The 13,726-nt window shown below is 54.6% G+C and overlaps 1 protein-coding gene across 1 annotated transcript in view; it reads left to right on the top strand.

Annotated features, from left to right (window-relative positions):
* The window catches only part of NOL10 (nucleolar protein 10), a 62,569-nt gene extending 49,811 nt beyond the window's left edge, over nt 1-12,758 (top strand). The window contains exons 18-21 of the mRNA XM_037151784.2: nt 3,262-3,435; nt 3,675-3,922; nt 9,742-9,844; nt 11,965-12,758. Of these exons, the coding sequence (XP_037007679.2) occupies nt 3,262-3,435; nt 3,675-3,922; nt 9,742-9,844; nt 11,965-12,084 (645 nt within the window). The 3' untranslated portion in view covers nt 12,085-12,758. The remainder of the gene's footprint in view (nt 1-3,261; nt 3,436-3,674; nt 3,923-9,741; nt 9,845-11,964) is intronic.
* Nucleotides 12,759-13,726: the final 968 nt, after the last annotated feature.

The following is a 13,726-nucleotide window of genomic DNA, read 5'->3' as shown; positions in this document are numbered from 1 at the left end:
GAGGCAGACAGTGAAATATGCTGTCCTGGTGAAATGTGAAATCCCAAATATTGCCGTCACCGATGGCATCACCCAAGTCTAATAAGATGGTTACCGCCAGTTGCTGTCAGACCCACAGTGGAGAGCGACCCACCACATGATGTCAGGAAGCATTGTCTGGGCCTTATCCAAACTCAGAAGTGTGGGGGTATTAATTCTAGTTAAAAATTAATCCATCTGTTCTTTCAACAGATGGGTACTGAGGGTGGTGCACAAGCTCAGTAGGCACAGCACCCATGACCCATTGGTTTTGTACAGGGTTGAATTTTGTTAGAACCATTTTTATTACAAGTGTCATTCTCCGCCTTTTCTGCCAATTGTTTGTTGCCCCGAGTCTGTGTGAAGTGCTGCTCTTGGATTCTGCAGCAGCTCAGTCGTGGGGGGTGGCCGTGCGTGACCTCTGCAGGCCAGGGGGTCTGAGTAGCCTTGGGGGTTACTCCACACCATTAAGAGTTCACGTAACAATTCATCTCTCTGGGGGGAGGTACAGTCATGCGTAGACACTGGGTTCCATCAGGTCAGTTCTAACCAAAAGAATTGTTTTGGGTTTTTACCACAGTAGTTCACGCACAGTTCTAGAGACCGGGTATCTCTCTGAGGTTGGTTGGGAGCGTTGGCTGTCCCGCTGTCTGTCCCGCTGTCCATCCCGCTGTCCATCCCGCCGTCCTTTTTCTCTCTTGCTCTTCCTTCCCTCCCCTCCACCACTTTCGTTTCCCAAGATAAACGCTTTCGCCTTTTCAGCTGATTTTCTTGGTTTAAAACTGTCTCTTAGTAGTGTCCTCTTGACTGGCACATGCCAGGCACTGTCTCTTGGCAGCTGTCCCTCCCAGCACCGTCCTGCCATGGCTTGAGGGGAGTCAGCATCTCTGTGGTTGCGACTTTGCCCGAGTCCCACTTCCGGGCGGCACTTCGCACACAGCCCCCGTCTTTCCTGGACTCGACTGGCTTTCTGTTTGTTTCTCTAGTTACCACTACTTAGCCCTCAATTTTTTGCCCATTGTCTGAATCACATCTCAGGATATTTATGTGAAGATCAGTTGTTAGAATAATTTTATTTTTGCTGAAAAGTCTCTTCTACATCTTCCTGCCCTGCTGTCTAGACTGGGCATCCGGGAAGCCTGGTTCTCGCCGACATCCTGGGACTCGCTCCCCGCACCCCGCATCCCGCCGTGCCATCAGTCCAGGGCAGGGCAGGCAGCGAGGAGAGGGTCAGCCCTGCAGGTTCTGAACAACAACAACATGTGCTTGTTAACCCCATGTGCTTTTTTCCTCGGGAAGTTCCGGAGGATTTTCTCCTCCAAAGTAGGAGAGGGAGGCAGGAAAGAGGAAGTGTCCAGAGAAGTCCCAGGGCTGGCTCAGTGCCGCCTCGCATGCTCGCCACTCGTTGGCCCTCTCAATCCAGACACTTAGGTCCTTTAGCGGGGAAACTTCCTTGGAAAAAAAATTAGGTGGTTTCTCTCTGCCGTGATCCATGGCCATGGTTCATGTGCGAGGGAAGAGTTCAAAGAGCTGAATGGACCCTCTCAGGCGGGGGCCAGGCTCCTAGTCACCGGGCAGGGGCATGGCCACGCTGTCGATTTGGGAAAGCTCCCAACAGCAGCTTCTTCAGGGCCCCCGTCTCGGCGGTTTAGATTCCCCTGCTTGGAGAACGGCAGCCCGCCGCCAGCATTCTGAGAGGGGAGGCCTGGAGCTGGAGGGCTGCGGGGATGCTGGCGGGCGGGCGGCACCCCTCTGCCCGAGGCTGCCCTTGCCCTCGGGGTGCTGCTGGCCCGGCAGATACCTCCCCTCCAGAGACGAGGCCTGCAGTCAGACAGCCCACGTGCTAGGCCTTCCTTTTTTTTTCCAAAATGTCATTGCTCTGGTTCCCTTTTCTGTCGTCTTCATTCTTCAGGGCCTGTGGCTTCTTAAAGCCCCCTTTCTGTTGTGTTAGTAGGGTGTTAGCGGAGCTTAGGAGGAGGCGCTTGTGTTCAGACTGCATCATTACTCAGAAGTCTGCGTCGCCTTACTCACAGGGACCACTGCATTGCAAGAGCGCATTTGTTTTAAATGTCAGACATTCCTCATATGTGTTACCACGTTAGCACAAACTGTTAATGAGCTTCCTACTCAGATGGAAAGATACACTGCTTTGAGGTTGGGCTGTGATATAAACAGTGCTTAGAGATGTCTTCCAAATCTCAGGGGCAAGTGTTTAGCATGTATACGTGAGTATTTACAGGGCAGATCACTAGCCAGACGTTTGTAAACTCCTGTAGAACATCACTAGCTACACCTTATCCAACTCAAAAAAAAAAAAAGACAGCTGTGAAAACAAGCAGTTAGACAAGGAAAAATCTCCGGGGAAATGGTTTTGCAGCTGGGTCAGAAGAGATTTTATTTTATAAATGTTTCTCCTATGCATACTTGTCTTTAGGCAAAGCAATTTATTTGTTGCTCTGCCCCCAACACAGTCAAACGGCCTGGGGAGAACTGACGAGGCCCTTCGGAAAGGGGTTGGGATGTCCCTGTTTCCCCACGACACCGCTGGAGCGAGTAGCCGCCCCCCAGGTCATTCCTGACTCGGTGTCCACGTGCGCTGCTCCTCCCAGTTTGGGGACATGAAATTCAAAGACTCGCTGATTTTAATTCTGTGTATTAACTGTGCTTGTTTTGCCCTGACTGGTGTGGCTCAGTGGGTCAGATGTCATCCTGCAGACTAAAAGGTCGCTGGTTCGATAACCGGTCAGGGGACACACGTGCCTGGGTTGTGGGCCGGGGGCCCGTCTGGGGGCTGGGAGTGTGCGAGACGCAACTGATCGGTGTTTCTCTCCTTCCCTTCCTTTCTCTCTAAAAACAAGTACGATCTTTTTTAAAAAGCCATGTTTGAAAAACATATTTCCTTGAAAAGTGGTTTTGCATTCAAAATGTTAATGTAAGAAAATTCTCTCTAACGTGTATTGAGCATAAAGTTAGTCGGAAGTCTTGGCCTTAGCTCCTTACGTGTGATGGCCAAGTAACGCATGTCATCTCCGAAACAGAGGACTAGCGTTTCACGTGAGCAGGGGGCAGAGCTGGGGGCGACTGGGAGCACCTGAAACCAGCTCTAAGGAGAATTTGTAATAATCTGATAAGTTATGCCACGTGCAATTTATCAATCTGTAACCGAGTGAAACATTCTAAAGTCGTTGTGCCGGTCGGATTTTACTCAGATGCTAACTTCAAATTTTTACTTTCCTCATACAGAGCCTTCCTAATATTCTTACCGACGATCGATTTAAAGTTATGTTTGAGAACCCTGACTTCCAAGTAGATGAAGAGAGTGAAGAATTTAGGCTTTTGAATCCACTTGTTTCAAAACTCACTGAAAAAAGAAAGAAGAAACTAAGACTCTTAGAGCAACAAGAACACCAAGACCAGGTAATGTGCTGTCGTGCAGACTCTGCCGCCATTTCTTCAGTATAAAACGTTCTTTGTAAGTTAGCAGAATCTGTACTAACATTTCTTGAGGGGCGACTGGTCTGACCTTCAGCTTGGGCTACGTCCTGTCTAATGGTAGGCATTGCTCTCACGTACTCTGATGGGCTGAGGCTGTTGGAAAGGTGACGGGTAGGGGCTTGGTGGGGAGAGGAGCTGCGTCTCACTGTTTTTACCCCCAGGAAGAGGAGGAAGAGCCGGAAGGAAAGCCAAGCGACGCGGAGAGCTCCGAGAGTTCGGACGACGAGAAGGCCTGGGTCGAGGAGGTCAGGAGGCAGCGCCGGCTGCTCCAGCAGGAGGAACGAGCGAAGCGGCAGCAGCAGCTCCGGGAGGACCGGCAGACCGTCCTGAAGCCCCAGTTTTATGAGATCAAAGCAGGCGAAGAATTCAGAAGCTTCAAAGACTCCGCCACCAAGCAGAAGCTGATGAAGTGAGTCGCGCCGCCCTCGCACGCTCAGGGCCCAGCCCTCCCGCGCCGCACCAGGCCCTAGACTCCGTCTTCCGGCCTCTGCCGGGAGCCAGGCCGAGGGAGCAGCCTGGGCTCCGTCCTGCTGCTTCCAGCCGCTTTTCCAGCTGCAGTTCGCACGCAGGGAGGCGCAGGGTGTAGCCCGTGAGGGCTGGTAAGCGCGTGCTGGCCACTTCTGCGCTGCCACAGCCACACCCATGCTGTCCCCGACTGTTCCCGTCAGGTCCCCTCACCTGCAGGCGTCCTTCTGCTCTCCGCCCTACAGATCAGTGGGCTTTTGCACAGTGGCAACTGAGCTGACATGCTTTGCCTCTTAGCAGGGGTTTTTTTTTATATAAGATTTTATTTATTTATCTTTAGAGGATAAAGGAAGGAGAGAGGGAGAGAAACATCAATGTGTGGCTGCCTCTCATGTGTCCCTTGCTGGGAACTGGCCTGCAGGGAACTGGCCTGCAACCCAGGCATGTGCCCTGACTGGGAATGGAACCAGCGATCCTTTGGTGCACAGGCCTGCGCCCAATCCACTGAGCTACACCAGCCAGGGCTTAGCACGTTATTTTTAAAAATTAGAATGTCAGTTATCTTTACCCCCATCTCCATTTACCTGATTGTTGAAAAGGTTACTTGGGAAAAATTGCCAGAAATTTTAAGACTTTTGTGGGCAAATGGAGAGATGAGAGCAGTGTTCTGGAACCTACACTGAGACACAGGTAGAAGGGAAGTCCTGGTCCCGCGGGGACTTTATTTTACCCTTCAGAGGAACTGCGGAACTGCTCTCCGAGAGCCCGCTCCCTCCCACGTCCGCACTCGCACGCGCAGCCCCCGCTCTGTGTGCCCTGGTCTCTGTCTCTCGGAGCCACACTCGAAAGCGCGTTCCTAGCGCTCTGACCCTGGGGGGGCTGCTGGGCGAGGCCGGCCTCTGTGCCTATCGGGCTTCACTTACTTCATTCCTCGCGCCTGAACCAGTGCCCAGATGGGAGCAGGCACAGAGGGAACCCTGCCAAAGCAGGGCCTTGGGTGCCTGGGCCACACGTCCGCCTGCTCAGGAAGTAGATCCTTTAAGGTCTCTGAGAAGGAACTCATTTACCCCCAGCCCACAGCGGGACAGTGCGGGAGCAGTTGTTTTTAGTGTAACCGTGGTAACGGGGCCTGCCGTGGGAGTGGGAGGATGACTCACCTTGGGGCAGGTCATCTGCTGCCTGTGGGTTTAGCAGGATGTGAGGTGAAGACGCGGTGAGAATGTAGTGTTCGGGGACGAGGTAATAGTGAGGTTAATACGCTGCACTTGAGCTCTTTTCTAAGTTAAACGTTTTTTGAGAAGAGGAGCTGTGTAAGTAGTAATGCCTTTCTGAGCTCGAAAGGAGAAGCCTGCCGTCAGCCCTCCGGCAGGAACAGCCTGTAGTGTGCGGCACAGAACTGCCTGTCGAACCCCGGTCTTCACTGGGTCGTGTCGGCGAATCCTGAACTTGCAGTATCTTCGTGTTATTTAACGAAGCACTGAATCCTGTCCGCGTGGGGCTGAAGTGGCTCCTAACTCCCTTCTGGGAGTTACCACGAGGCAGTCAGTGCAACACAGCAAAGTCGAGTGTGTCGTGTGGGGGCGCTCACTCGGACTTGCCCGGCTGGACAACCACGTCCGTAAAAGGGAAGAGCAACTCAAACCTGAGTCCGTTCTCTTCTTTCTTGGCGTAGTGACCCGCCTTTAGATAAACACACGTGTCTGTCAGCACCTTTCTGTGGAGCGCTCTGCTCTGTGTGCGAGTTCATTCATCCATCCCCTGCTCTGTCGGCCCCTCTGTCTGCCCACTCACCACTCACACCTCCCAGGAGAGCCTGGTGGGAGCCACCCGCCGCTCTGGCCTGGGGGTGGGGAGGCAGGGCACAGCCAGCGTCGCCGTCCCTTCTCGCTGGGGCTCTACGCCGTGAGGAGGCAGGTAAAAGGCGCATCAGAAAGGGGTTCAATTGGAGGCTGACGGAAGCCTCTGTACAGGGCTGGGTTGGAACTTGCCTTTTCGGAGGTGAGCGGGTGAGCACCAAAAACAGGTGGGGAAGATGCGTTGTTTAGGCAGAGGCCACGGTGTGAGTGCGGGAGTGCGCTGTGACCATTGAGGGGACAACTGTTCTCTCGCAGGGAGAGCGCAGCCCGGGTGGAGGGAGGGGCGGGAAGGATGCGCAGGGCCCAGCAGGCCCTGCAGAGCAGGGGCGGGTTTCCAGCCCCAGTTTAGGGACCGGTCCACCTGCATTATGTAAATCCCTAGAGAAGCAGCGCATGCTTGTTGGAGAAACTAATGACAAAACCGTGTAGGCGGCACAAGCCCCTGTTTCCCAGAGACAGCGAGAATTAGAGAATTTAGGGGCAAATGGGGCACTTGGGACCAGCTAAGAATCTACACCCAGGTCCCAGCCGGAAGTGATGGAAGCCTGACCCGTGGGCTGGAGAGGGACAGACACACTGAGACCCAAGGCGGTTTCAGGTCACGGCAGAGAGCTAGCCAGGGGATAGTGGAAGGGTGGGCGGCACTTCTGCCCAGGGAAGGACACAGTGAAGAGCAGGGTGACGGCCAGAGGTGCCGACTCCTCCTGGGACTTCGCACGGGGACGCCACCTGGGGCCTGTTGGGATTTTTGTCTCTGTGTGTTAAGAACTTCTTTAGAGTGTATTACCTGCTGATGGAATTTCCTGGACCCGAACGGGGTGTGCGACAGCAAGGCCAGATGGGCACTTCATGCTCTCGCTCTTAGAGTGAGCCTGTTTCCGTGGGCAGGGACAGCGTCCAGCAGTGCTGACGGCAGCCATGTCTGTTCCCCGGTGGCCCACACGCCAGCCCCGGGGACAAGGCCTTCGCGGCCGTCTGTGCAGCTGCAAGCACTGAACCGGGCTTTCCGGTGGCCTTCGTTGTGTGTGCAGATACCTGCCCGAGCTGTGCTGCGCTGAGGACGAAGTGCCGAGGCTTTAACAGACTTTTTGAACGTAGCGTTTTCCCGTGGACTCCAGGTGCGCACGCCCCGGCTGGAGGCTGTGGGGGGCTTTTCTGAAGGCCACACCAAAGCCCGGGCTCAAAGGTCACCTTCCGCTCCCCCTGTCCATTTTCCTGAAAGCAATTTTAAAAACTCTCAGGTAGGCACTGTGTTTAGTCAGGTGGTTCTGAGTAAGGACGTGTTAGTGTGTATGGACTGTAAAGCTTCAAACAAGTAAGCCGTCCAGCTGTGCCACCCCCAGTCGTGTCTGATCTGAGTTCCCCTGGGGGTTTGTGCCCGCACTTCTCCTTTCCTCTAACACGGCCCGCCGGTCATTTAGGCCCCTCCTCCCTCCTGCTCACTCCCCCAGTTCTGAGTAGTTCTTCTCACTTTTCAACCTTCTGCAGCCCATCTCTGTCTTCTTAGCAGTCCTCACCAATTTGGGGGTTTTTTTTGCTTATCTGTGACAGTGCAATTTTTCCCTAAAATTCTTTACTCTCAATTACAAAGTAGCCCAAAGCTGGTGGACCTGAAGCTAGGAGGGAAAGAAGCAGGACCCAGGAGGGCGAGAGGGGCAGGAACAGCACTTGGTGGCACGCGGTCCTCCGCCAGGCCTGGCAGTGCGGGTCTCGGCGTTCTCTTCCATTCCACGGACAGTTTTGTGGGGGTCTGCCTGCCTCTTCAGTCATCTCTGCCGAACTCACACTCGGTAGCAGGCTTCAGGCTGCTGGGCAGCAGCGCACGGTGTAAGCTGACTTTCAGCGGGAGGGCTGGGGCGCGCTCTCCTGCAGCCGGCTCCCCTCCCAGCCCGTGTCTGATCTCCTGCCAGGCTCCTCCTAACGCAGCGTCTGTCCGCGCAGCCCAGACAGGCAAGTCCCCACAGGCACACACCCTGACTGCCGAGAGGCGGCCGGGACTGGCCCGCCCCGTCATGGAGGAAATGGGTCATTCTTGAGAGAGTAGTAATTTCCCACAATTTACTTGAAAAGTCTGTTTCTTCCCAAATTAGCATTTTCGTGTCCCGCTTGTCTGAGTGGCTCCATAGTTGCTCGAGGTCCCGGTTAGCTGTAAGACGTCAGACCGCGTTTATAGCTCCAGAAGGCACAGAAAGAATGAGCAGGGCGGGGAGTCTGCCTAGGCTGACACAGCCCGCGTGCAGGGCCAGGGTCCGTTCACAGTGCACTTTAGGATTCTTGTTTTAAAAAAAGAGCTGAAGCAGATCTTAATTCCATGCGGCACTGCGTACGGAAGCTTGTCATTTAGAGTCCGTAATGGATCCGTTCCCTGAACAGGACTCTGGGAACCAGGTGTGGTCTGGCACACGCCTGGAGACCCGGAGTTCTTAAATTGGAGTCCCACGTCGCCCGGAGCAAGCCGCTACTGCCTTTCCTCCCCTTTTGCCATCTATAAAGGATAAATACTTCTGTCTCAGGGATGTTGAAAGGATTAATTAGTTAGTCTGTAAAGAACTTTAAACATGAGAAGTACTTTAAAAGTGCTTCTTAATAACATTATTGCCTAGGAAAGAGTGCCACTTTTATGCTAACTGCTTTATGCCTCAAATTATGTAAAGAAGGCATGTTTCGGACACTGCAGCCCTCGTAAACCGGGGCTGACGCCCTCACACTGAGCACATCAAACAGCACTGCGGGCTCCCGAAGGAGCCCTGGCCTGTCTTGTGGGCCTTCCAGGAGCTGCTGTGTTAGTCACTGAGACGGAGGAGGGGGCCCGTTCGTGCAAAGCATCCCTTTTTCATTCAGCTGAGTTTTCAGGACCAATGTGCAAAGGGGACATTCAGCCTTAAGTTGGGGGCATGGAGGGTGGGTCGTGTGTTTTCTTCATTTTGAGGAGGGAGGAAAGCAGGGGACAGAGCCAGTCGTCTCTTTTTTCTTCCAGTTTTACATCAGGGAGGTGAGGGTGTGGCTTCAGCCTTTTCCAGAAGGATTAGTGCTGAAGTTAAGAAGAATTGAAAGTATCTCTCTTTAGGCTTAATTCCTCTTGCTCCCTCTAAGCCCAGTTAACAAAAAGGGTCAGCGGTTTGAGCAGGCGTGCAAGTGAAGTGATGCATGACCGGTACCTGACCCAGGTTTGGCGTCCGACTGAAGAGGTAGAGGGAGGGCAGGACCGTGGCAGAGGATGGGGCGCCACAGGGCAAGGCTCACCAGAGCAGGGACACTGGTTGCATGGAGGGACCCCGCAGAAGTTTGGGAAGCACGAAGGAGATGTGCCATGAGATTTAAGTTGGGGGTAAAGTGTGTCACAGTCACTCAGGTGAGACACCGAGAGGCCCCTGGGGCAGTGCGGGGACTGGGGCCGAGTCGGAGGGGATGGGCCCTCATTTGGCGTGGTCACTCTTGTTCTCCCTTCGTGGGAACAGATGGGGTCACCAGTCCAGTTCGTGTCCAGGGCTGAGACCGAGGGAAGGGAGGGTCGGCCCTCCCAGCGCTTCTCTCCGGCTCGACCCGGGGAACCTCACTGTGGCCGCTCTGTCCCAGGCGAACAAGCTGCTACAACACTGTAGGTGTAAAGCGCCACAGCGCCGGAAGGGGGCCGCTGACCCCGCACCAGATGGCAGGCTGAGAAACTCGAGTCAATGAGGAGAACAGCAGCCAAGGGTGGGCCTGGGCCGCCACCCACTGTTGGTGCCACGTGTCCTTGGGCCCTGAGTGGCGGCTGCGCCTCGTTGTCTGTGCCGTGCGCAGTGCAGGTCATGTCTGCCTTCACCACGCGTGTGAAGGTGTTTCTCCGCGGGACCGGTCCTGATTAGAACTTGTTTCCAGTGGTAAATCGGAGCACGGTGCTAATTAGTGTGTCGTTCTCTTACAGTAAAACCCTGGAGGATCGGCTGAAACTCGAAGCAGAAAAGGGGGCGCTGAGTGTGTCAGACACCACGGTTGGCAGCAAGCAGCTGACGTTCACGTTGAGGAGGGTGAGCCTGCGTGCACGTTTCTGCACTCCCCGACACGGCCAGGCTCCGCGGCCCCGGGCCTGTGTCTGACCCCAGCAGCCCCTCCTCTCGCTCTTCCCCGTGGGGGAGGCAGCGCCCCTATGGAGCCTGTCCCCGCAGCCAGAGGCCCTGTGGGGAGAGCTTGCTGTGTCCGGTGTCCACAGTGACCCAGGAGTTGGCACTGTTGGTTCCTGGGTCCTGGGGCCACCTGAGGGGCCTGGCGGCGGTGTGGCAGAAGTCCTGCCCACCTGAGGCCGTGAGAGGATGGATACTTGAAGCGTAGGTGGGCTTCCGTGCGTTCCTGACGGACATCCCACTGACCTGGGCGTCGGGTCTCAGAGGCGAGTTACTCGTCACTTCGGGGCCCGGTCTAAACCTGTTTCTGAGAATCATTTCTTCAGCCAGCTGTGGGGGGGCCGGGCGCACACTGTGGGAGGGTAGGCTGCTTAAGTGTTTGCTTTAACTAATGAGCAAAACCCTGTGGTTCTATTTTCTAAAAAAGTCTTTCATTCAGTAGATCTCCCTTATTATATGTTGTTACCAATTGGGGAAAAAATGACAAAGATTCTACCTCTGACTTTTTTTTTTTTTTTTTTTAATCAAGATGTAATTCCCATACCATGAAACTCACCCTTTGGAAGTGCAGTCAGGGTTTTTAGTGTAGTCACCAAGTTATATAACTGTCACCATTACCTAATTTGAGAACGTCCTCATCTCCCCAAAGCAAACCCCATAACCACTAACAGTCACCCCGTTTTCCCAGCCCTGGGCAACCAGCTGCTTCTTTTCTGTCTCTGGATTTGCCTGTTAGGACATTTGCTGTAAATGGAATCACACAGTGTTTTCTGTTATGACCAGCTTCTTTCACTTAGCGCGTTTTCATAGCGTGGATTGTAACTTCACTCCTTTTTACAGCTAATCCTTCATTGTGTAGGTAAGACCACATTTTGCTTATTCATCCATCTATTGATGGACATTGGGCTGTAGCCCCTTGGTGACTATTATGAATGATGCAGCTGGAAACTTCAGGTACATGGTCTTGCATGGACACGTGTGTTCATTTATGTTGTGGATAACACCTAGGAGTGGAATATTTGGATCATCTCATAACTTTCTGAGGAACTGCAGACAGTTTCCCACCGAGGCTGCAACATTTCACATTCCCACCAGTATGTGTACGAGGGCTCTGTTTGTCCGCGTCCGCACCAACACTTGTTATTGTCCGTCTTTTTATTGTAGCCATCCCCACGTGTGAGGCGGCATCTCCCTGCGGCTGTGATCTGCAGCTCCCTGGTGACGGATGCTGTGGAGCATCTTCCCATGTGCTTATCAGCCATTTGTGTATTTTCTTTGGAAAAGTGTCTGTTCAGATCCGCTGCCCATTTGCCTCTGATTCTTCGACACTTCTCTCTGATGGCATCAGGCTTGCTAAATGATAAGAGCATTTTTTCAGTTAGCATTCATCATCCCCTGTAGATACAGTTTTTTAAAAAGCAGAAAAAATTTTTGCCAGTCTCGAGCGTGGGGCTCTTGTCAGTGTTAATGGTGGCAGATCTTTGGCTTTTGGGAGCAATTTCATTTTTTTAAAACAACCAAAAATTCCTTGGAACCAGTTCTGGTGAATGAATGCTTGATCACAAGTGGGTTATAATACCCTTCTGGTGCACTCGAGGTTGTTTAGTTTTTAAGATGTGAATAAACCAGTGGTTCTGGCTTATAAACAAAAGACTGTTCTAGAAGCAGCCGATGCCATTGTGTGAGCATTAGCGCCTTCTGAAGTTGACCGTAACCCTTTAAAGTGTCCCCACGGTGCTGTGCGTTGTCTGGGAAGTCACTGTCATGCTCTGTGGTTCAGGCCGCTCTGTCAGGGAACCCGTCTTGCCCGGGGGTTGGAACTTCTTGTGTGACGGTGGCCGTGGGCCCTTGCCCTCCAGCTGCTGCCAGGGCGGCGTCCGGGCACCAGACCGCGTACCCCGGGGCCTGCAAGCCACGCCTGTCCAGCAGCAGGTCTGGGACTGGCGGTGGCCGTTGGCATTCTGATGGTCACCAGAGGGACTGCCGGAACTCTGCCTCTTTCCCTCTTCTTCAATTTTCTCTTCTAGTCCGAACAGCAGAAGAGGCAACAGGAGGCCGAGAAACTGCACCGCCAGGAAAGGAAAGCGCTCCGCCGCTCGGCCGGGCACCTGAAGTCCAGGCGCAGGAAAGGACGGCCCTTCCACTGAGCCCGGGGAGGACCCGGCTGTGTGGCTCGGAAGGCGGATCGGCATCAGCGCAGCCGGACACGGGTCAGAGGCACGCAGTCACAGCGTCCTGTCCGTTCTTGATGGGTCCCGAGGCTAAGGTTTGGCAGCTGTCCCTGCGCCTTCCAGGTCAGCACTTCACCCCCCCCCCTCCCCCCTGGCACAGCAGCTGTCGCTCCCCACGAACTTCATCTGCCCTCCAGTCCGAATCAAGCAGACCAGGCGGCCATTCCCGAACCCTGCGCAGTGCGCGCCGCGTGTGCCCGGGCGGCTCTGCTGTGCCGGAGACGGGGTGGGGGTGCGGGGCACGCCCGTGGGCCCGGCACTTTCTCTGTCGCTGCCACTCACCGGCGACCGCCCACCCCCACGCCCCGCTCAGCTGCCCTTGGCCGTGGTTGTGTGTCCCCACGTGTACTCGTAGGGTAGCTGCTGGTCTGTGTGTCCGTTTGGGATTTTTGATAAATATTTTTATACCAGGAACATAAATTAATGGTAAGAACAACGTGAAGCATGAAATAGAAGTTATTACTGGGAATAACTGAAGTTATCTTTTATATTTGTCACAAGATTAGAGGTTGTTTTCATGTTTCTTAAGTGCATAGAGATAAACTGGCTGGAGACAACATTCATAGAAATAAATTTTTTCATTCAGCTTCTTTGAGAAAGACCCATTTCTTGAATTTGTTTGAAAATTAACTTTGGTTTCCTGAGTTTCCTACGTGTCCCTGTGATTCCGGAGGCGTTTCTTCACGTACAGCTGGAACGGTGGCTCGGGGCCGTGTGTCCTCACTGGAGATGCTAGAAGCGGGACGGCGACGGCCAGCACAGCCAGGCTGTGGGACCCACGGCCGCCTCGGGGCGCCTGGGTCTGATCTGCACCCTCCTCCCTCTCCTGCTCCCAGCTCAGCCTCGCGCCCACTCCCCAGGTCTGCCCCCTCTCTCTCCCTGACAGCTCGTGCCCAGCCCGTCCCGTCTCTCTGCTGCGCAGGCTGGCTCACTGCTGCCTGCAGGGGACCGCTCGGCCCCGCGTCCACTTCCGTGTGGGTTTGTGGTATGTTGTGTGTGTCTGTCCGTGAGGGTTTCAGGGGTGTGTGTGTCTGTCCCTGTGGATCTGTGGTGTGGTGTGTGCAGACACACATGGTCAGCAGAAAGACCCTCATTCCCCGGGCAGCCAGCCTGGCCTGGCTTGTGGTGTCAGCGGTCGCCCCCCCGCCCCCGTTCTGCCCCTGGTTCAGACCGCTCTCCTCTTTCACCTCCACGTCCCCTGAACTCACCTGTAGGACCCTCGGCTGCCCTGTGGCTTCTCACCTGCTTCCCGCTTCGCTTTCCTCAGGCCCAGGGTTTCAGCCGGGGAAGGACACCGGCCGGAGTTTCCCAGGGGCCTGCTCCAGGCCTGACTCCTGGGCCACTTCCTCCGCTCCTGTGCCTGGCTTCCCGGGCCCCTCTTCTCCTTCTCTGCATGGGGTTGGGGCGCTGCGGTGTGAGAGCCAGCATGCCAGGGTGCAGAGCCCCAGCAGCAACGCCGCGGGCTAGCGGAGGGAGGTCACTCGCCCTGTGGGACAAAGCCTGTTCCTTGCAGGTCAGGGTGTCTAGGCACCCCTTCCCCTGGGGCGCTGGCAGCGAG

This window comes from Artibeus jamaicensis, unplaced genomic scaffold (genome assembly GCF_021234435.1).
Source record: "Artibeus jamaicensis isolate MK-2021 breed Jamaican fruit bat unplaced genomic scaffold, CSHL_Jam_final contig_465, whole genome shotgun sequence".
NCBI classification, from domain to species: Eukaryota; Metazoa; Chordata; class Mammalia; order Chiroptera; family Phyllostomidae; genus Artibeus; species Artibeus jamaicensis.
Note: the sequence above shows the minus strand (reverse complement) of the source record. Positions and strands in the feature narration are given on the sequence as shown.